General features: G+C 37.8%; 1 protein-coding gene across 3 annotated transcripts; it reads right to left on the bottom strand.

Moving 5' to 3' along the window:
* Positions 1-2,426: 2,426 nt before the first annotated feature.
* On the bottom strand, positions 2,427-23,562 carry LOC126968985 (uncharacterized). Of its 3 annotated transcripts, XM_050814247.1 has the most exons (10): positions 23,330-23,562; positions 22,074-22,192; positions 14,270-14,341; positions 13,884-13,959; positions 12,616-12,737; positions 10,505-10,607; positions 9,327-9,434; positions 7,248-7,378; positions 5,817-6,042; positions 2,427-3,372 (listed from the first exon to the last, which is right to left on the bottom strand). In XM_050814247.1, exons 3-10 carry the CDS (start codon positions 14,282-14,284, stop codon positions 3,293-3,295), a joined length of 861 nt encoding a protein of 286 aa, XP_050670204.1. In that variant the 5' UTR covers positions 14,285-14,341; positions 22,074-22,192; positions 23,330-23,562; the 3' UTR covers positions 2,427-3,292. The 3 variants fall into 3 exon arrangements, with proteins under 3 accessions (XP_050670204.1, XP_050670203.1, XP_050670206.1); XM_050814246.1 differs by lacking the exon at positions 22,074-22,192; XM_050814249.1 differs by lacking the exons at positions 22,074-22,192; positions 23,330-23,562 and having other exon boundaries at positions 14,270-14,360.
* Between the last annotated feature and the right edge of the window lie 376 nt (positions 23,563-23,938).

Here is a 23,938-nt window from a genome sequence, read left to right as displayed (position 1 = left end):
AGCCATCAAGGACGCATTATCTAAGTTTATTATAGAACTGTGACCTTACTTATTATGTATCTGATGAATATACGATTGGTACGCCCCTATTAAGTGTTTTAATACCTTAGTTAGTGGGATATTTTTGGGATTTGTACAAAGGCCTTCGCTATATCCAGGCTAACTGTCAGGCCTTCCCCCTTGCTTTCAATAGCCGCCGCCCATCTATGTGTTAGGTATACCAGAAGATCACCTGCCGACCGTCCATGGCGAAAGCCGTACTGTCGGTCGTTGATCAACTAGTGACCCTCTGGGTATACTAAAAGCTGGCGGCTAATTATGCTCTCCATGATTTTGGAGAGCAGGGAGGTGATAGCAATAGGCCTGTAGTTCGCCGGATCCGAACTGTCTCCTTTTTTTTGGATCGGATGGACAAGGGCTGACTTCCATGAGTCAGGGACTACGCCTTTGGAATAAGAGTGCCGGAATAAACGCGTTAGCACCGGCGTCAACTCAGGGGCACACGTTCTAAGCACGATTGGAGAAATGCCATCGGGCCCGCTCGACTTCCTGACATCCAACGAAAACAGAGCTCGCCTAACAGTTTTCTGTCTGAACTGTACTTCAGGCATAGAGCTCTGACCTGCCGGCATGGACGGCTGGTTGAAGTTACCAAGAGCAGCTTTCGACAACGACCAGAACTTGCGTGTTCCGGTCGGGTAACTGGAAAGCTGCTCGCCGATTTTGACGACGTGCTTAGACTTCGCACGGGCGATTTGCCGCTTAAAAAATCTGGAGGCACGGTTATATTTCCTCTTAAGAACTTTGCAGTTCGGATCCTTTGTGCCCAGCGCCGCAACCCAAGTTCGATACGCCTGTTTTTTGCAGTCAGATGCTGCTTTAACTTACGCATCGAACCAGGGCTGTGATCTGCCACCGATCGGTACTACAGAGCTTGGTATAAAAATATCCATGCCCTGCAGTATCACATCGGCTACTGCAACGGCGCAGGCACTAGGATCATCCGAAGGGAAACAAACCTTGCCCCAAGTGTTGGATGCAAAAAAGGAACGCATCCTATCCCAATCTGCTGACTTGTAGTGCCGAACGCGGCGGGTCGCTGGTGGTCTGCGACGTTGGCGTCGGATAGGCACTACACTCCTGACCAGGCATTGGTCGGACGTTCCGAGAGGGGCGTCGACACAGACCTGGTAACCATCGGGATGTGTAGTCAGCAGAAGATCTAATAAGGACGGCATGTGGCTATCCACATCCGGGAGCCGCGTTGGCGACTCAACCAATTGGGACATACCATACGCCAATGCAAAATTATGCACAGATCGCCCTGCGTAGTCTGTGGTACGTGATCCAAGCCATTCGGCATTGCGCCCGTTGAAATCACCCAAGACTACGATTTCAGCGGAGGGGATCTGTGCAAGCACGTCGTCAATTGCCGCTTGAACGCAGCCCATGAGATGATCGGTTTCTGCGTTACCACTATGGGACCTGTAGACACACGCATAGATACGGACGCGGTCCTCTAATCTAGGCGGAGCCAGAGAGTACACAGGTCCCAACCCTCAAAATTGCCGAGACGGCGACAGCAGATATTCTCCCTAACGTACACACATACCCCGGCATGAGGCAAAAATTGTGCTCAATTTTGTACCCGGGGTACGTTAACATATTTAACGTATCGCTAGGTCGAGATATCTGCGTCTCCGTAAGGAAACACAAGGCCGGCTGCGCCGTCTCAAGGTAGTGGTGGACGGCGTTTAAATTGGAGTGAATTCCCCTGATATTGCAAAAGTCCACGTTGAGCGTCGATAGGGGTGCCGTGGTGTTTCTGCCTCGTTTGTCCTTGGTCATGCGCGGTTCTGTGCCCACCCCAGAATACGAAGGGCAGCCCGAGCGAGAGTGCTCGGGGAGGGATTCTCCGGCTCTGGTAGAGCCGGTACCCTCCTGGGGTAATATCTCTTTATGGACCGCTCTCATATTTTCTTGGGGGGAGGGGGTGGGGGTAAGGGATGGCCTCCGGTCCTCGACACTAACCTATGCGAAACATAGCGGCACTAGGCCGCTACTTCACGCCGGTATTATGTGCGAGTGTGGTAATTAACCCGGACGAGTCGGCCCGATTGTGCTGAAATCATAAGACGGCAGCTTGACTCTCCCACTTCTAAAAAGCCCTTAGTCGCCTGTTACGACACCCATGGGCCTGGGACTCCCCTATTCTTTTTACGCCCCGGGGAAAGTACAGGGCAGTATTTGCCCAGTAACTTCAATTGTCTCATAGTGACACTAGGTAGGTACATCACTCAGAGCCGAAGAGGAGTAGTAACTAATCAGCACTTATGTAGATGCAGTAAGGGAAGGCCCCGCCCCCAGCCGCGTCACAAACATGCCACTGCATGGCCACACACGTGTTACAGATTTAAATAAAATACTTTTTAAAGGATTAAAACACTTGTAATTGTAACTTTACATTACATAAGGTTTTTTGGTAAAAAATACATTTTTATTCATTCATATTCGGGTTCCATATAGCTTTAACATAGTCTAACATTATTTAATAGTCCAAGTAAACATAAGGGGCGAAACATAAACCATACACACTACTAAAGCCACTCGACATCGTTTAGTAAAATCTGAATATGCACTCACACAAGCTAAGGAATATAATTTATACAATTAGCTGCTTTTAAAATAATTCATATCAAAATAAACTGATGAGAATAGGTAATAAATGACGGACAAAAGTTCTCTTCGTATTAAGAGATAAACTTTTTTTTATGAGATTAAGGGACGAGACGAGCAGGACGTTCAGTTGAGGTTATTTGATACGCTCATACGATAATTAAAAAAAGAATAGAGTGGTATCCGTATTACAGGCTCCTAGAGTGGCTACATAATGTGAGTCTGTGAGATTTGTCACCAGTTGGAGGCTGCATTAGACACTTGTATCTTGCTATAAACAATATGAAATATAATAATACTCTTTACTCACAAACTGTCACTCGGAATTAATTATCACACAACTAAGTTGAGACTGTACTGCTAAGTAACACTACACTTATAAAGGTAAAAATTTGGTAATTTTTTAATATTATAACTTATACAGAACATTGATTCTAAGTGATATATTTAATACTTATAACTTAAAGAACGACCATTGTTATTGTGACGACAAGAATGGGTGGATGTTGATTTTTGAATTGAATTAGACTTGAACAACAAAAGAACAAATCCACTGAATGATTCGTTAGAGGCTGACGGAGTATCGTTCACTGTGACAGAGTCGCGCCCTCTCAACTCACTCCTCAAAGTGGATGTCAAACAGCACCTTGCAGGCGGCGATGGCCGCACGCCGCCGTGCTTCCTTCTTGTTGCCGGCTGAAACACGTTAAGAATACTCTTGCTTATTGATAAAATATAAAAAATAACACTTTAGATTAGACATGTGTCGTTCGTTCAATTTTAGAGATGACCCAAAATGACTCGGGTCGCGCGACCCGTTCGATCGATTGATTGGTTCAACTACCCTACTCTAACAATTGTTCGAATTCCTTTTCGTTTATCGTAACCATAGACTAATATTTAGATTGTTTTACGATGTTAGTGTGAATTAATTATGTGCAAACCTTGAAAAACTAAATATTATCTTATGTGCTATGTCGCTGTTAAGTGTCAAAAGTCAAAACATAGTTTAAACGCAAAGAACCATGCCAGACTCTGCCCCACCAATTAACATCATTCATACAAAATGTAAATATTCAAAAATAATGAAATTAATATAATAAAACCAATTCAAATTGAATAAATAATACTAACATGCGAATAAAAAAATGTAAAAAAAGTAACTCAACCCTTCTCGTCGACTTCCTATTTGTAAGGCGGCCATTTTCTAGTACTTTCTACGCATAAACGGCCAATGAAACGCCTTAAATTACTTGGTAGTAAAAAATATACTGTTGATTATTTATAATTTGTTAGGGTGGTCGGTGGAAACGACAATCCTCATATGCGTATATACAGTGTGCTCGAAAGGGCAACACTTCTCACTGAAGGAAAACCAAATATATGTGATTATGTAACTAATGTTTAAATATTTGGCTTATGTTTATTTATTTAATATACACCAAAGACTCAAGAAATTGACTCCACAATCAAAATGAAAGCACAACTACAAATTGAAACGATAATAGCAACGACAACTGACATTTTCAACTAAGAGGAAGGTTAGGACCGATAATATCGAATAATGTTTCGTTCGTTCAATCATCGTTTCGACATTGAATACGATGTAACTAAGACTAGGATTCACACGACTAATGCCACGATATATCGAATATCGATGTTAGGAGTAGGCCCCCAGAACCGTTGCCACTTGCCAGTTACCTACGTACAATAGTAGTACGTAATTGCTAAGAACCTACTAACTAATACTAATATCAAGTAGTATTAGACGCGCATGCCTTCTTATGTTAATATTCTATATTCTTTATATTAATTATTATCTAATAATAACTTAATATTCAATAAATCTTTGTTTACCTAGCATAGATTTTGTAAAGAAAAAAACACAAACAATTAAAGAAATATATTATGTAATAAATAAATTTACAACAGAAATAATTGACCCAATCGGTCAGGGTGAGAGAAGGGGTGCGCGGGCGGCGGCGGGTGGATAAGTCGCGACGATCAAATGATTGGTGGTTCATACGATCGACCTACTGCGAAAGAACGAATCACTTTTGGCACGGCGACCCGTTCAATCGCGCGGGTCTTGCGACCCGGGTCTTTTAATTCAATCATTCGCGAACGACACATATTTACTTTAGCTGCTTTAAACAAGTCCGACTGTGGAGAGACTGCCGACGAGGGCAATAGCCGGGAGATGGCTCTCAGTGAAAAATCAGGCTGAAAGTATCAAATGAGTGTCAACAATAAAAGGCGTTAGTAAGGCCTAGTCATTGGATATCGTAAACTGTTCACAGAGACTGAGTGCCCAATGAGTTCCTTGTATGTCCTTCTCACTTGCTTTGCATCTTGCTGACACAAGGAAGATGCTAAGGAGATCGAGGAAAGAGGTAGTGAAGTTACCATGGAACACACCCTATACAATATTGGTATGGTTCCACCATAATATAACACCCTTTTATCGACACCCATGCATTAAAATCATCTATGAAAGATTCTAAAACAGTTAGCTTATTGCCAACATTAAAACACCCAATGTCCAAATAATCATTACATTATCCAAACGAGTGTTGTAATGAAATTCAGTACAACATTACAACACTCGTTTGGATGCTGTAATGGTTACTAGGTCTGGCTTTTTTAATGTTAGCAGTAAGGTAGCTGTTTCAGAATATTTTATAGAGCATTTATATTATGGGTGTATATAAAGTCTTGTAAGCAACTGTTGATAATTAGGTATTAAAACACTTAGGTATTAAAGAACAGTTGCATAAACAACTATTATTTATAAAAAAAAATTGGGTGTATATTAATGGTAAATGTCTAATTCCTACTTACTATATAGGATTAATGTGACGTAGATGAATATGGTTAATTATCTTTATAAGGTTGCAATGTAGAGACCTATAATGATATTTTTCTTATCGGGTTCAAATATTTTTTTTATAATTCTTAAGTCTTTTTATTAACAAGAACCACAATAGTTGATTGTTTTAATAAGTTTTTTTTCTTATGTGTTTTGGCTCAGCCTCATTACTTTTGTGTGTGAAAGTGATTTAGCTTGTCACGTGTGCAATATAGGCTGCATCTCGTGCTGCCAGCTGTCGCTACAACTTGTACCGCGCCGGAGCACATACCCTTCCCAGTGAAGGTGTGTCCGTCCACGTCGACGCCCACGGTGAAGGTGAGGTTGGGCGGCCCTCGGCCCTCCACCTGCAGCTCCCGGTACACCTGGTGCGGCCGCATGTACGTCAGCAGCATGCACGGGTGCATCTCCAGCGCCTTCGGAGGCAGCTGGCGCTCCTTGGGCCCGGCGCCCGGCGCCACCGACACGGTCCCGTCAGACTCCGAGCCTGCGCTTCCCTGAAACAATTACACACACCGGTACTCTATGACGCTGGTTTCTCTTTTTTGCTAGACAACATGGGTGACGGTGATCACTCTCGATCAGATCTGTCAATCACGTTATACTACCTGCATATATATATATATATATGTGTCTTGTCGATGTCAAATCGTCAACGCACATTAACGCCATCAATCCTTCGCTTGAGGAACTGTGTTGATTAAACCTGACTTCATTTATGAGTAAAATTTTTTAGATGTTAGCTGGCGCGAACGACCCCGCTCAGACACATAATATAATTCTATTCATTCAAAAAAATACAACAATTTTTTTTCTCCTGATCTTTTAAAAGAACACTTCTGTACTAGGGATCGGATCGGATCTTTTCTAGTGTCTATATATATAGGCAGCTGTAGGAGAATAAGGAATTATTTATCAAGATACATTGTCTCACTTATTAATATACATAATAATTTCTTAACTCTATGAGATGTCGGGCTATTATTTTATTACTAAAACCATCAATAATTTTCTGTAAATATTTTATTAATTTCAATTCAATATATGTATTTATTATTTTCAATACAAATAGGTACTTCTAAATTGTAATTAATTTGCTCGCAATTATCTATGTACTATTTAATTGTGGAAACTTTTATTGGTCAGTGACTTATATTTTAAGTTTTATTTTTTAAGTGTATTAAGTTATACTGTTTGTTTCCCGAATAAAATAAAATAAATTATTTGACTCTACCAGTACCTTAATATATATAAATATTATATTATATTCTTATAATCGTATCATACAATATTCTTTCTTATTTGCGTATATTTGTAACTGATTGTAAATTAGTTTGAGTGACAACCTTTGCTCCTGTCACCTGTTATACCACGCCAGTTGGAGGCCTTTGTCCGCAGGATGGGCACCACAGCAGCACCTTTTTCTGTCGTATTGCAGTTCTGTGCAAGCAATGTGTGTTGCGGTTCGAAAGGCGCCGCTGCTACTCACATTACCGTGATAGTGAGATTTAACATATAAATTCTAATATCTCAAGATATCGAGCTCTATTGCGATGCCGCTAAGAATTTTGTATTTTTCAAGAATCCTGAGTGGTACAGCATTGTAGTGGGCAGGCCGTATTACTTACCATCATTCAAACTCATTCACCAACAAATGCGAATCAACGATAAATCATCCAACAATCAGCACTGTATTACTAACCGGGGTCCTCATGAGCGGCACCTTGTAGCCGCCCTGCTCCCACTCGCTGAACAGCTTGAAGAGCGCGTACGACGCCAGCTGCGCCATGGGGAGACCCGTGTCCTCGTCTTGTTCCATCGACTCGTCCGTCGCTACAAATTATAATATTAACATCACTACCAACTTCATCATCATTATTATCTGACGGAAGACGTCCACTGTTGGACAAAGATCTCCCCCAAACATTTCCACGACGATCAGTCCTGCGCTGTCCTCATCCAACGTATCCTGGCTACCTTGACCAAATCGTCGGTCCATCTTGTGCGGGGCGTACCAACACTGTCTCTTTCGTTACGTGGTCGCCATTCGAGGACTACTACTGCCAACTAAATAGTTTCCATCCAGTTACGTTAATTTATTGTTAATGAGTTTAACATAAAAAAGAGAGTGAAATATATGGATATGGGAGATTGTCTTATGCCGTTTCTTCTCTCTCAGCACGCCATTTGTTTTCGAATTGGTGCTTTATTTGTCATCAAAATATATTCAAAATTTACTATTGTTACTTTATGAATATTTTATTTAATAGATGCAAATTAAGATAGAATTTTCATTACTATGTAAGAATTTTATATAAAGGCCTGGATTCAAATTCAAATTTAAATATTTTTATTCAAAATAGGATTTAAAATCACTTATTGAACGTCAAAATCTACCACCCATTCAAAAGAGACTGCCTCAGACCTGAGAAGAATGGGCGCAAGAAACTCAGCGGGCTTTTTTTTTTAATATAAAATATGGATTACAATGTAATATCGTACAGTAAACATTTATAATTAAAGAGCCTGAGGGTGTTCGCTTTATTCCCAGTCCGTGGTGTCATTAAGAAAATCGTTTATGCTATAATAACCTTTCCCACACAAACGTTTTTTAACAATTCTTTTAAATTTCGTAACACATTTGTTTTGTACATTTTCTGGGATCATATTGTAGAAGCATATACATCGCCCAACAAAAGACTTACTAACTCGACCCAACCGAGTACTAGGCACAACAAGTATTCACTTTGATTTGTGATTAGTGCAGGTGATTAGTGATTAGGAGATAACAAGTATGGACAGCGACTGATAAGTGCAGGTGATTAGTTGGCTGCGTAGTAACGTGATTAGAAGCGTGTTCCATTTTATTTAGCTACGTCCCGCGCCCTCCATTCCCGCTCACTCGCAGATTGCCTGCCACTGACACAGAAGTGTAAACTTTACAAAAGTATGACGGGTGCAACGAGGTTTAGTAGTATATTAAAGGACTCTTCGGTCAATCTGAGAGCAAAGTAATATTCCGTCGTATTTTCAGCAGCCAATTCCTTAAAGAGTTGGCAGCTTGCGCCATGAATGGATCTTCTATTAATCCATTTTCGGACCCATATTTTATGTCATGCAGTTTCAGCTTCCCAAAGTTCTTTGGTTTCAGATACCACCGCGTTTAATACTAATTCTTTAAGTACTTCTTGCAATTTCAAGCGCGCTCCTCTGTGTTCGTCCATACTTGCTGATCGAGACCTAACAACTGAATTTACTAAACAAGAATTGGACACTACCTGTACTAATCATCCTCAATAACTAATCACTTGCACTCGCACTAATCAAAGTGAATACAGGCCTTAAGGCAGGTTTCCATAGAAAGAGATCAACTGTGGATATCAGGTACTCCCTGTTTTTGTTCCTGTCGATCTTGGTATCATTTGTGATTTATCTAAGGCCTTAAAGAGTCAAGGTCAAGACCAAGGTCGCGGTAACAAACGCTTGCCCAAGTGGCATATTATCAATTTTATAGTCAAACAAAACGGGATTTTTAATTGGACTGAATTTTATAATAATATATTTTACTGTTTAGGTATGTATAGTAACATTTTTTTAATGAAAATAAGGGATAAGACGAGCAGGACGTTGAGCTGATGGTAATTGAAACGCCCTGCCCATTGCAATGCCGCTCAGGATTCATGAAAAATTCCAATATTTCTGAGCGGCTATATATACGCATATACGCTATACATAATAATTCATCGTGTAATAGTATGTGTAGCTTGTGAGGGCAGGTTACCGGCGGTTTCGTTCGGGGCTGGTTCCTTTGCCCGCTCCATGCACTTGATGACCAGGTCTCGCACCGCCTGTTCGGCCGCGTTGTTCCTCGCAGCCGACTTGGTGTCACCTGCCGGCAGTAAGAGCCACATTTACATCGGTACTATACCATTATATGTTAAAAAATATACTATCGGTACTATATGTTTTAAAACATTCGAAAGTTACAATGAGAGAAGCAATACAATAGGACATTCTATTGCTTGTTAAATGTCGTGCATTTTATTAAATAATGAGCACAAAATATAAACTAAAATCTGAAATAAGAAAATGCACACACACGGAAATACACATCGCAACACATCACAGGAACAGTTTGACCTTCTCTTGTATTTTAAAATATAATGTAGGTAGGTACTTTGGCCATATTATTAAATATGTTTTTATATTTAGCGTCTGATTGACTCACATTCTTTGGACCACGCCTCCGAGCTTCGAGCGACCGTGAGCTCACATTAATAAAAAAGTGTGTGTGTACTTATGTATGCACGCAAGAAGTTATACTGCTTTGACATAACGAAGCGAAAAATTCTACGTTTTAAGAGAGAACCATTTTGTAAAAATCTTGCAAATATAACTTGACAATTAATTAATAAATAATGAATACGGCTGTAGGGGCTTGAACCCTTTGCCTGTGACGATAATGTAATGGACGAAGAAACCAAAAAAAAATAACGAATGACGAAAACGTCAGAAAATTTTGGGAACCAACTTCAACCTGTTACTTTTGTGTTACAGTGACGCGCGCACATCTTATAATTTCACTATCATCATTTTTTCATAAAGCGCCTAGAGAAGTATACTTCAATAACTTCTTTTGAGAGAGTTTAGTAGTATTGAAAAGATCGCAAAAAAAGAATGCTGGGAGAGTTTCTTGCGCCGCTTATTCTCTCTCAGAGCGCCATTTGTTTCCGAAGCGGTAGTAGTATCTAGTATATTAGAAATGACATCAAAAAGAATTCGAAAGGAATCAATTTTGAAGAATGCCTTTATGCCTTTACCATCGCCAGAATTCGATAGATCGCTGAACAGTGACATTACAAACAACACTCAGATGGCTTAGGTGGTTGGTAACTGACCCTAGCACTGAGACACTGTACCGGAGTAGTACACTGGCAATAAAGCATGGATGATACTCACCGTAACCTTTGTAAGTGACACCATCGATAGTACATTCAGCCTCATAGTTCTGCTGGATCAGCTTGCCGAAGTGATTCATCTGTACGGGAGTCACCTTGAACAACTGAAAACGTTTTGATCAAGTTAGCTGAACCCTTCTTTTTTGAAGTCGTATGGAAAGCTAAAAAAAAACAGTGGAATGTGTGAATTGCATGAAGTGCATGTGAAGCCGGCTAGATAATGATTATGGGTACCACAACGGCGCCTATTTCTGCCGTGAAGCAGTGATGTGTAAACATTACTGTGTTTCGGTCTGAAGCGCGCCGTAGCTAGTGAAATTACTGGGCAACTGAGACTTAACATCGAATGTGAAACATACAGGTGACGAGCGGAATAATTGTAATGCCGCTCAAAATTTTTGGATTTTTCAAGAATCCTGAGCGGCACTCCAGTGTAATGGGTAGGGCGTATCAATTACCATCAGCTGAACATCCTCCTCGTCTCATCCCTTATTTTCATAAAAAAAATAAGCTGCATTCAATCTGTTACTAGTAGGTATTCCTAGCACTATGGTCGGCTTTTAAGAACAATGGTTAATAGTTTTGGAAACACCGCGAAAAATAAAGTAACGAAGAAAGGAAAGAGAACCGCACGACTAATGAATGCCAAATATCCAAATTATGACGACAGTTATTCTGTTTGAGGCGTATAGTGAGTGTCAGATATCAGACATATCTCTAATACTTACGCCAGGCAAGGCAATTAAGCCATTCACAGGGTACTTCTTGAAAATTCGAGCACTGGGATCCAGTATGGATCCAGTCGAGAGTATAACCGACCAGAAATTTGAAATATTATGTGACCGGAACTGCATTTTGAAGAGGGCTTGAAGTCTTGTCTTCTAATGTCTACGTAGCCGTTTTGGCTTTGCCTAAGATGACTGTGAAATTTGGATTCGCTCGAGATTTCAAGACCAACGCGAAGCATTAAGGGAGAAGACGATGAAAGCGTAGACGAGCACTTGAGTCTGCTTTATGAGAGTTAAAATGAACAAGATTCATTACAATATACAAATTATTGCTTCTCAAAAACTGATAAAATTTGGATGACTTAAAGAATGGACGATACAAATGCACCTTATTGTATAGCCATAAGACTCTCTATTGCTATTGATTTTGTAGAGTCAGCCTTCTGTACTTGTACATACTCTTTGCTGGACTGGACTGTTACATATTCTTTGCTGGACCCAAGCTGTTGCCTTGGCAGGGATTTTTTTGGTTTCAACGATATTATCTAAAAACACGTCTTGTATAACATATTTTATATATTATTTAAAATTTGTTTATTTTAAGGAACATAAAGGAGAATACAATAGCACCCATAATCCACTTGGGTTTGTGTGGAGTGACGTACGTAGTACATTGCGACATTACAACAAAAAAATTTATTAATGATAGTAGAAAAAACAAAAACTAAATAACAAAATATAAGCAACAGAAAATAATCACGAACCAAGACGTATTCTTAAAATGGTCTCAATTCTTGTTTGCAAACGAACACACTAATCCGCCGAGCAAACAATAGAACCGGTTCAGTGTTCAACTTTAAGTACATCTGTCATCTGTCTTGAAAAATAAAAGAGTTGCTTAGATTATTTAACAGACTCGTAACAACATATTCAGTGGTTCTTTTACCATATGTATTCCTAGCACCAACTGTCTCTAGTCTCTTGTTAGATTTTAGACGAGTTTGAATGTTGTCATGTATGGCAATCTGTATGTTTTTATTAAAGAAATACTCTTTTAGCAGACAGAATGTTATTTTAGACCGAACTGGAAGTACTATACAGTACCGAAATAGTGCGTTGTCTTTGTATTTTTCTCTAATATTTCGTGGTAAAATACTTTAATTATGGAATTATCCTTTGTAATTGGAGAATACCATCGAGGTAAGTTGTAAAGGGTAAATATAGGTTCATGCAATGTCAGAATCATCTTTTGTGCAAGGTAGTTTCTTAATATTATACACCTTAAGAAAGATAGGCAGCAGTTTTGTAATAATTTAGTAACTTGTAAGTTAAATAAGTACATAAATACAGATATTAAGTAATCTTTAGCAAGGAGAGCACATACGTTGGTGATCTGCTCGCCTTGCTTCATTTCGTTGAGGACCATCAGCGCACTCTTTGGAGTGATCTGGCGCCTCAACCGCTGGTTGCGGCGTCGACGGCGCTCCTTCAAGGACAGCTTTCGTGCTGCAAAAAATATTATTATATATTATAATCTAAATATATATTAAAATCTATAGCATTTGTCAATTTTAAAGAACATTGTTAAAATATTAATCTGTTAATTTACAATACTTAGGAATAAAATTTTATTATTCTGAATACAAATGGTAAATTTAACTTCTTTATATTATTCGGTTGAATAAATTTAATTGTAAGTCAGAAGGCGTAGTTCCTAACTCATGGAAGTCAGCCTTTGGAAGGAGACAGTTCGGATCTGGCAAACAACAGGTCAATAGCCTCTTTTTTTTTAATTTACCTCACTGCTCTCCAAAATCATGGAGAGCATAATTAACCGCCAGCTTTTGGTATACCCAGAAGGTCACCAGTTGATCAACGACCGACAGTACGGCTTTCGCCATGGACGGTCGGCAGGCGATGTTCTGGTATGCCTAACACATAGATGGGCTGCGGCTATCGAAAGCAATGGAAAAGACCTGGCTGGATATAGCGAAGACCTTTGATCGTGTATGGCAAAAGGCGCTTCTCTGAAAACTTCCATCATTTGGACTTCCCTAGAGTTTATGCAAATGGACTTCCAGCCTCCTCACTGGACGTAGCATACAGGTCTTTGTCGACGGTTATTGCTTGGACCCCTAAGCCCGATTTACACTGTTACTCTGTTTCTTCCACATTACACATTTATCACGGGGAGTGTTCCGAAAAGCTGTTTCACCTGATTCCTGCAGCGGAATTCCATGTTCGCACGACACATCACAAATTAGAATATCATCCCCACTATCTGGATGTGTGGCGATGCTCCTCCGCGAATTTCAAAGAACTTCCTTCCACATACTACAAAGCTGTGGAATGAACTTCGTTGTGTGGTGTTTCCGGGACAATATCACGTGGGTTCCTTCCTTAAAGGCCGGCAATGGTCCTGGGATTCCTCTGGTGCTGCAAGAGAATGTGTTCGGTGGTGATCACTTAACAACAGGTGACCCGTACGCTCCTCCTTTTCTATAAAAAAAGAATGGATTCTAATCTACTATAGTAGGTTTAAATCAATTTTTTAAATATCTGAATTACGTCCTGCAAACTTTTAAATATATAATTACTGTACAACACTGTCCATTTATATGTAGATAGTTGAAAAAAAAAGGGATTATCTACCTGTGATACCAAACTTTTTTATTCTTTGTTGTGTTTTTTCATCCTGGCTCTCTACATCATGTTCCATTTTCTGTACCTAAAACCATATCATATATTTAATATAAAATGATAAACTGTTATTCTGTGTATACATATGTTTACTTGTTTGTTCTTTAGACCTTGTAGTACCTCTGGCCTGATGTTAAAAAAAATTTCCATGTTGTGTGTTCAATTATTACATATGATTAGTAATAATACTATTACATTATTAAAACCATTATGTATAAAAAAAATATTGATTAATTTTTTCTGCTGATTGATCGGTCACCAAGACCATAAACGGAATTGTTGAAGGGACTATGACATTAGACATTATGTATAATTAATAAAAATATTGTATTAAATACCTGCATCATATCCATTTGATTGTTGTATTCCGCAACCTGATTGCTATTGTTCCCCGGTGGTTGGGTCAGGAGCTGGCATAATTGACTAATTGGTCATGTGCACCAACTCAACACATTTTATAGAAAGTACTTACAAAATATACAACACTATGAATCATAACCAGATACAACATAATTAATTCTAATTGTTATATAAGAGGGGGCAAATATGCAAGAAGCTGACTTAATGGGAAGACATCTGCAATACCAGAGTGCGAGAGATGTGCTGCTGGCCTTTTATTAAGATTTAAACAAAAAAAAATATTTGAATTTTTTGCATTTTTTGAATTGCAATAAGTATTGTTTTCGCACTAGAATCATAGATGGCGCTAGGCTCTACTTGGGTCGCGTTTACACAAGTTAATACTTAATATAGGATAAGAGGAAGTTTATTTATTTTTATTGAGCTTATACAATACTTAGAGGTTAGAGATATATATAAACAGTGTACTTGAGTGTTAATAAAGTGGTTAGTAATTCAGTAGTGGTGAGTGTTCTTATTTGTGCTTGATCCCGAACAAACGAATTTGTACATGGTGCCGAAACTAAGGATAATGAACTTGGACTTGTAAACCGTGAGTAATAGACATAGTGCAGAGAAGTGAAATATCAAGATATAAATTAGACTTGTGAATAATATTGCTGGCGTCTTGTGGACTTAGAATATTTGTGCATTTATATACATTGACTTAGAAAATATTGCTTGTGCCACAGACTTGTAATCTTTTGCTTCTATATAACAATAACTTAGAACTTTTTTGCTTAACTAGTTTATTAAACATTGAAATATTTACTGTTCTGACGTAAAACAACTGTGAGATGGCCAACGAAATTCTTATTTTACAAACTGAGCTATACGAGAGACTTCAAAAGGCTGAAATTAACTATAAAAAGTCGCCAAAAGAGAGAATAACATGTGCATATATCGAAACAAGGCTACAGACATTGGAGGAGCTTTTTCAGGAATTTAAGGAAGGCCATAAAAAATTAGTTTCCACGGTACCACAGAGCAGTAAAGAAACAATGACATATTTTACATTTGATACATATGATTCTTTTCAAGAAAAATACACTACATATAAAACATTGCTCAAATCTGCCCTGTCAACTGCCAAACCATCGAGTTCATATGCGTTAACACCTGAGACAGTGAAAATGTCAGAAATACCACTTCCGCGAATACAGTTACCTATATTTAGTGGTAAATATGAAGAATGGCAGAGTTTCTATGACATGTTTGTTTCATTGATACACAGTAATACAACTCTTTCTTGTGTGCAAAAGTTACATTACTTAAAAGCTAACTTAACTGGTGAACCAGAGACATTATTACGCAATTTTGCGATTACAGAACAAAATTATGAGGATGCTTGGAAACAATTGGTGAAACGGTACAACAATAAAAGATACAATGCTAACGCTATACTTACAACTTTATTTACACAAAAGCCTATCACAACTGCATCAGCATATGCGTTAAAGCAATTGCTTGATACCACTACGTCGTGCTTACAATCACTACAGAACATATGAGTTGATACGAAATCATGCGATGCATTTATTGTTTACCTTGTTGTATCTAAATTAGACACAGAATCACATAAGCTATGGGAACAAATGTTAAGTTCGACAGCTGATCTACCAAAGTGGGCACAACTGACTGAATTCTTAGAAAGTAGATTCCGCAGCATTGAAATGATTGATCCTTGCAAGCAATCTGTGAAATCTTCAGTTGTTAACAAAGTGAACCAGTTTTCAAAACATAAGTCTTTTCATACAGCACTACCACAGATTACCAAATCCTCAATAAGTACTTGCGCTTTATGTAACGGTTCACATTACATATATCACTGCCAAAAGTTTATCCAAAAACCAATACAAGAGAGAATCGATTTCGTTCAACACAAACGACTGTGTTTTAACTGTATGTGTCCAAATCATATAGTGAACAAATGTCGTCAAATCACAAGCTGCAGAAAGTGTGGCAAGAAACATCACACGATGTTACACATTGAGAAAGACGGGTCGATACACAAAGAGGATAATAATAGTGAAGGAGAACTACATAATGAAACGAGAGTAATCGCTAACTTTTCACAACGATTACAAAGCCATAATGTACTGTTAGCTACAGCTGTTATTAACGCACACGCAGCTAATGGAGAAAAATACGTCAGACGGGCGCTATTAGACCAAGGCTCACAAGCTTCTTTTATAAGTGAATCAACTGTACAGCTCCTTAATCTTAAGCGATCGCCAATAAATGGTGTGGTGTCAGGCTTGGGACATGGGCAAACAAGAATAAAATATTCAGTTTCATTAATTATTGAATCACGTTATAATCCAACTGTTAGATTTTGTATAAACGCGTACGTATTAGGAGTACTAACATCATTGCTTCCAGGAGATCAACTATGTGCTTCTGAATGGGTACAGTTGAAACAATTGCAGTTAGCTGACCCAGGTTATGCAACACCAGGCAAAATAGATATTCTTTTAGGCGCAGACGTATACAGTGAGATTTTACACAACAAAATGATGAAACACCCAGAGGGCAATTTAATGGCACAACATACGGCTTTCGGATGGATACTGTCTGGACGAGTACCAAGAGATGCAACACACAAAGAGAAAATAATAAATATGCACATACAAATGAGTAGTGATGATATATTGAAAAAATTTTGGGAAGTCCAAGCTGAACCAGATTTAATCCAGAAGTAATTTACCGTAGAAGAAGAGATGTGTGAGAAATATTACGAAAAAACTACAACTAGAAATGAAAAAGGAAAATTTATAGTACGATTACCTTTTAAAGTCGAAAATACTCAATGTCAATACGGAAATACAAGAAAAATAGCGGAGAGAAAACTATTATACCTAGAGAAAAGATTAGAAAAAGATATTAAGTTGAGAACTGAATACGAGAAAGTAATGAACGAATATCTTACCTTAAACCACATGGAATTAGTTCCACTCGACGACTTAGACAATCCACGAGCTATCTACCTTCCCCACCACGCAGTTGTTAGAAATGATAAAGAGACGACGAAAGTACGCATAGTGATGAATGCCTCTTCTAAAGGAAATAACGGCATTTCACTCAATGATGAGTTGGCAACTGGACCTAAAATTCAGCAGGATCTTAGACACATTTTAATGCGCTGGCGTACACATCCAATCTGTATAATAGCAGACATTGTAAAAATGTATAGAAATGTGCTTGTCCATACAGATGATGCCAATTTCCAACGTATTTTATGGAGGTCAAACACTGATATACCAATACAGCATTTCAGATTACGAACACTTACTTTCGGAACTGCTTGTGCTCCATACCTAGCAATTAAAAGTTTACAGAGACTCGCTGATGAAGAGAAGACAAAGTATCCAATTGCAGCAGAAATAACAAAAAAAGACTACTATGTCGACGATTTAATGACTGGCTGTAACACTGAGGACGAGGCTATAAGCATATACAAAGAAATGAATTTACTAATGAACAGTGGAGGCTTTCAGTTACAGAAGTGGAGTAGCAATAATAAAAGGTTATTAGAATACATAACACGAGACACGCTCAAAGAAGAAACATTAATACCAATTATCAAAAGTGATCACATGTTGAAGGTGTTAGGAATTTGTTGGAATAGAAAAACAGACAGTTTCGAATATACTATTAACTTACCTGAGATAAAAGGAAATATAACGAAGCGACAAATGTTGTCAGACATCACCAGACTATATGATCCCTTAGGTTGGATTGCTCCCATTATTATAAGAGCCAAGATTATGATACAAAAAGTTTGGAAAGCACAAATAGGATGGGACGATGAATTACCCGAAGATATATTAGTTGAGTGGTTGAGATATAAACAAGAGTTAATGGAAACTATTCCAAGATGGTTAAATTGTACAAAAGGATGCAAACTGGAATTACACGTTTTTTGCGATGCATCTACTTCTGCTTACGCGGCCGTAGTATATCTTCGAGTCATAACCCAAAATTACCAAGTATACTCATCCATTGTGTCAGCCAAAACAAAAGTTGCTCCAATTGAAAAGGAACTTACGGTGCCTAGACTGGAATTATGTGGCGCAGTTTTAGCATCCAAATTACTATCTGAGACGGCTCAAGTAATGAATATTCCTAAAGAACAACTTTATGCGTGGACAGATTCAACAATTGTACTGGCGTGGCTGAAAGGAGGTGCTTCTCGATGGTCTACATTTGTGAGTAATAGAGTATCGGAGATATTAACGATTTTAGACTTCGAGCAATGGGATCATGTAACGTCAGATATGAATCCTGCAGATTGTGCCTCACGTGGATTACTACCTTCAGAACTACTAGAGCATACTTTATGGTGGCATGGACCAAACTGGATTTACAATCTAAACCTTAAAAATAAACAGACTGAGATACCTGAAACAGAAGAAGAGCAAAAAATTAAAGCAATGACAATAATACAAGACAAAATTGAAGAATTTGAGTGGACTAAGTTTTCCAATTTAAACCGAATGTTGAGAGTGATGTCATATTGCAAAAGAATTTTATACTGGCTTAAAACTAAAGAAGAACGGGTTAAGTTATCTAAATACATTACTACTCAAGAAATGAATGAGGTATTGCAGATGTGTATAAAACAAGCACAAGAGTTTCATTTTGGTGATGATATGAAGTTTTTGAAAAATAAGGGGTGTATCCCCAAAAGGAGTAAGCTTCACACTCTTTATCCGATTTTGGATAAAAACGGCATACTAAGAGTGGGTGGTCGAATTGAACAAGCTAATTTGAGTTATGATGAACGTCATCCAATCATTATACCGTGTAAGAGTCATCTTACGCAGTTATTAATAAAGGATGCGCATAACAAAACCTTTCATGGTGGACCTCAGATCATTCTTAACTTTATTCGTTCAAAATATTGGATTATGCGTGGTAGACAAGAAGTCAAAAAGTATTACAGGGCATGCATCACGTGTAAAAGATATTCAAACACCAACAGTACGCAGTTAATGGGTCAACTTCCAAAAGTAAGGCTAACGCCTAGCAAGCCTTTTACCTCATCAGGCGTTGACTATGCGGGACCTATCAATATCAGATTCTCACCTGGGAGAGGCTCGAAATCGTATAAAGGATACATATGCCTATTTATATGTATGGTGACGAGGGCTATGCATATTGAAGCTGTAACAGACTTAACATCAAAAGGCTTTCTTGCGGCGTTTAAACGCTTTACATCGAGAAGAGGTCATTGCCAAGATATATACAGTGACAATGGCACTAATTTTGTTGGTGCTGACAAATTATTACGAGACATGTTTAACAGTACCAAGTCAAAATACACTCAAGACATTGCCGAAGCACTTACACTCAAAAATACAAACTGGCACTTCATTCCCCCACAAGCACCGAACTTTGGTGGATTATGGGAAGCTGGAGTACGTTCTGTTAAAACACATCTGAGAAAAGTTATTGGTGATAGTACACTAACCTATGAAGAGTTATCTACAGTATTAGCCGAAGTTGAAGCATGTGTTAACTCGCGTCCATTGACTATTGTAAGCAACGATCCTAACGACCCACTGCCCTTGACACCAGGCCATTTTTTAGTAGGCGAAGCCTTGTTAAATGTCGTAAACAAAGATTATGATATTGTTAATCTTTCGGACAGATGGCAAATATGTAACAGAATGGTTAGACATTTTTGGTCTCGATGGATTACTGAATATTTAGCGACTCTTAACAATAGATATAAATGGTCAACTCGTAAAGTTGAACCTAAGGAAGGTGACATTGTAATTATAAAGGAGGATAATTTACCTCCAGCCAAATGGCTTCTCGGCAAAATTGTAAAAATACATCCAGGTATAGATAATATAGTAAGGGTTGTAACAATTGATACACAAAGGGGAATGTTCAAACGGCCTTGCAATAAACTATGTTTTCTACCAACAGATGGGTCTATTTAGTAGTAGATTAAACATTATTGTATTTTTTTTATTTGTTATAAATATCACTTTGTTTTAGTTTGTAATCATACTTATGTTATTAGCACGGTGGGCGGTACAATATTATATTCCGAGATGAATACTTATTTTATGTTATTATGTTGAGTGAACATTAACTTTATTAGTGAAGTAAAGCAGTGTATAACTTTAATTTAGAGATTTTTTTTTACTAATTGTATTGAAGAACAAAGTTCTTGGTGGGCGGAATGTTCAATAAGTATTGTTTTCGCACTAGAATCATAGATGGCGCTAGGCTCTACTTGGGTCGCGTTTACACAAGTTAATACTTAATATAGGATAAGAGGAAGTTTATTTATTTTTATTGAGCTTATACAATACTTGGAGGTTAGAGATATATATAAACAGTGTACTTGAGTGTTAATAAAGTGGTTAGTAATTCAGTAGTGGTGAGTGTTCTTATTTGTGCTTGATCCTGAACAAACGAATTTGTACAATAAAACACATAGTACATAGTTACAAGCGGAATGGTGGTCATAGATAATTATATTCAAAGACATAATATAAGAAATATTTATTTACTTTATATGTATAATTAACCTTTCCGAATCGGCGCGCTCCGGATCTCGCTGTACACTGTAGATCGGCAAGCTTCCGGCATTTTCGCGGCATTTTCCCCGTGTGTATTATTTTACGTGTAGTTATAAAATGCTTATAACTAGGGTGATTTGAGTGACTGTCACTGAAAGCTATTGAAAAAGCTATAAGACCATGTATAAATTATTCATATTGTCTTTCTTTTTTATTTCACTCAGACTTTTCATTCGAAAAAAAGTGTAAATATAGGTATATTTTAAAATAAATATTGTTATTATTGTTAATTACTTGTTTTATTTATTTCCTTTTATGTTTTTGTAATGAATAGTATATGTTAATTATAAAATAAAGCTTAAATCTCCACAAAGAACGATCTTCGTGTAAAGTCTTGATAACGACCGCTCGCTGCGCCGGCCGGGAACAAGTGGACACATAAGTCCTTTGTCCGTAAAGCTATGACGTCGAATATTGGTGGCCTTGAATCGTAACGGATCGAAATGTGTTTGGGAATTCACTCGTTCATAACTACGTAGGCAAATAAACCATCTTGTACACCTAATAAGGGTGAAAACTGGATGAGGTAAAAGAGTGCCCCGCGGCACAGCCGCTCTCATTGTTTTTTGAATTACCAGTGCCCGCGGGCACGGCCGATGCGGAAAGGTTAATAAATATAAATATGAGGCTTACAGCATACTACAACAAAGGGTTATATATATTGAGGTTGATATTTTTGTTGACAAACAAGCAAACAGAACACCTGATGTTAAGTCATCACAGCCATCCACACTCTTGCACAACAACACCAGGAGCATATAGTACATCATTATGCACACTCAAAGCTGTCAGCAAAGTATTTGATAAGAGTTGACAGCAAACATGGACTGCAATGGTCACTTACCATCACATAAGTCACATTCACTAAGTATTATTTATCATATGACTTCAAAACAATCCAATGACTGTCCATACATATTCATATAGTAATAAATGAAAAAGGTTGCGTCATTAGATAATATTGTATACATTTGTTAGCAATAATTATTTCCATAAATATGTGTTGATGATTATGCTCATATACCAGATTTATACAAAATTCTAGCATGCTGAGCAGCCAATGAAATTGTTCCATAATATCTGAACAGTGGCAACAATTCCACTGGCCCATTGCATCATAGAAGATTGTTGAATGGAGACATACCCATAATAGGTGTCATGTATTCTTATGAGTATAAATATTTTCTACATGTTCAGCACACTACAAAGCCAATGCATTGTTCGAGGCCATTTTGAAACTCTTGTCACTGAAGTTTGTGTTATCTGTTAAAAAAATAAGTATGAACATACTTTTGGAATGCAGGTCCTTGTCACATCACCATTTTACCCATCCCATTAAAAATGGTGGAGTACCAGATTTGTATTAGATCATTTATACATCTAGATAGACTATGACAGCTGTCAAAAAGAATTGTGTTTAGAACTAACCTCTATTTAGAGCAATTGATGCAAACTAACACAGTGTCCGAAAATTATGAGTGTATGACATAGCTTGGTGTGCACACTAAAATATTCTACCTGGCCTGTTTTTATTGGTTGTCTAACAGCAAGAGATTCTATCTAGACATATTAATTATCTAAGGTTTCTAGTTTGACAAGGATAAATTAGACCACATCATGATTGTCATCATCATCTAACACAGGCACTTATAAGGAGGCTCCAATCATGAAGATTGATTTATGTATATACTTGATAAAGAAAACTTTGTAACATGATAAATTCGTAACATACTTAATTAATATAGGTTATTAATTTATCTACAATTATCATTAATATATACTATAGGTATAATTATTAAGTAGTAAGTTTTAATTAGAAAAAAATTTGCTGATTAACTTGATGCAATTTTTTTACAATATAACTTAAAACATACAATATGTACCCGGAGCTATTTATAAATCACAGGAAGTGAGCAAGTTCTTTTTTATCGTCAAATTTAAGGCCTGACTCAGTTCAGAATGGCCACACCATATTTAGATAACAATCAGACAACAGGATACTTGAATAATCAATAGCAAAGATAATAGTTAAATAGAGGCTCGAGCTATAAGAACTATTTGTTACTCACTTAGTATGTATTATTTAGAATTGAGCAGAGAAATTTAAATAAACGTGTAAATGAACAATTTAGATTTTTATGGAATTTTGATTCTCGTTTGGAAAACAAGATCGAAATAGCGCGAGTGTAATCTCGTAAGCCGGGAGGAACAAATAGCTTTAGCTGCACATAATATGGATGTTTTTTACACTTAGCGAATTATTAAGCATTGAAACTTGTGTATTAATTAATTAGCAGCAACTTATTCTGCGCCAATTGCAGTGCAATGCTTACCTAATGGTAATTACTAATTGCACATTGCTGTGCAAATTCTATTTAAATGTGTTTAATATCTACATACCGAACTAGAAGAATAAGCCGTGCCGAGGCAGGGACCTATCTCCTTTGGATTTCCGATTTATAGAATGCCCGAAATACGGCCAACGGGATTGAGATATTTATTTCAAAATTTAGATCAGCAAACTTTAAACTTCTTTAAATAACTTCAATATTAACTTGTAGTTATCAAAGTACAATTTAAGAACTAAATCAATCCAAATGCCATTAACCTTAGAATATTGACACAATAACACTTTAAAACACAGATGACAGAACACTATTACTTTAGCCTTAGAATAATGACAGTATCTTAGAATATTGACACTATAGAAGTAGTCCCCACGTGCCCCTTTTGGATAGCAATAGTTTTGACAGGAGTAGTGTTAGGTATTAAAATATACTACAGTCAGAACACTAAAAATGATCAGGAAATATATTGTATTGTTTGTTATATCTCATCATCAGCCGGAAGACGTCCACTGCTGGACAAAGGCCTCCCCCAAAGATTTCCACGACGATCGGTCCTGCGCTGCCCTCATCCAAAGTGTTCCGGCGATCTTAACCAGATCATCAGTCCATCTTGTTGGGGGCCTACTAATACTGCGTTTTCCGGTACGTGATCGCCATTCGA

This window comes from Leptidea sinapis, chromosome 17, assembly GCF_905404315.1.
Source record: "Leptidea sinapis chromosome 17, ilLepSina1.1, whole genome shotgun sequence".
In the NCBI taxonomy this organism is placed as follows: Eukaryota; Metazoa; Arthropoda; class Insecta; order Lepidoptera; family Pieridae; genus Leptidea; species Leptidea sinapis.
Note: the sequence above shows the minus strand (reverse complement) of the source record. Positions and strands in the feature narration are given on the sequence as shown.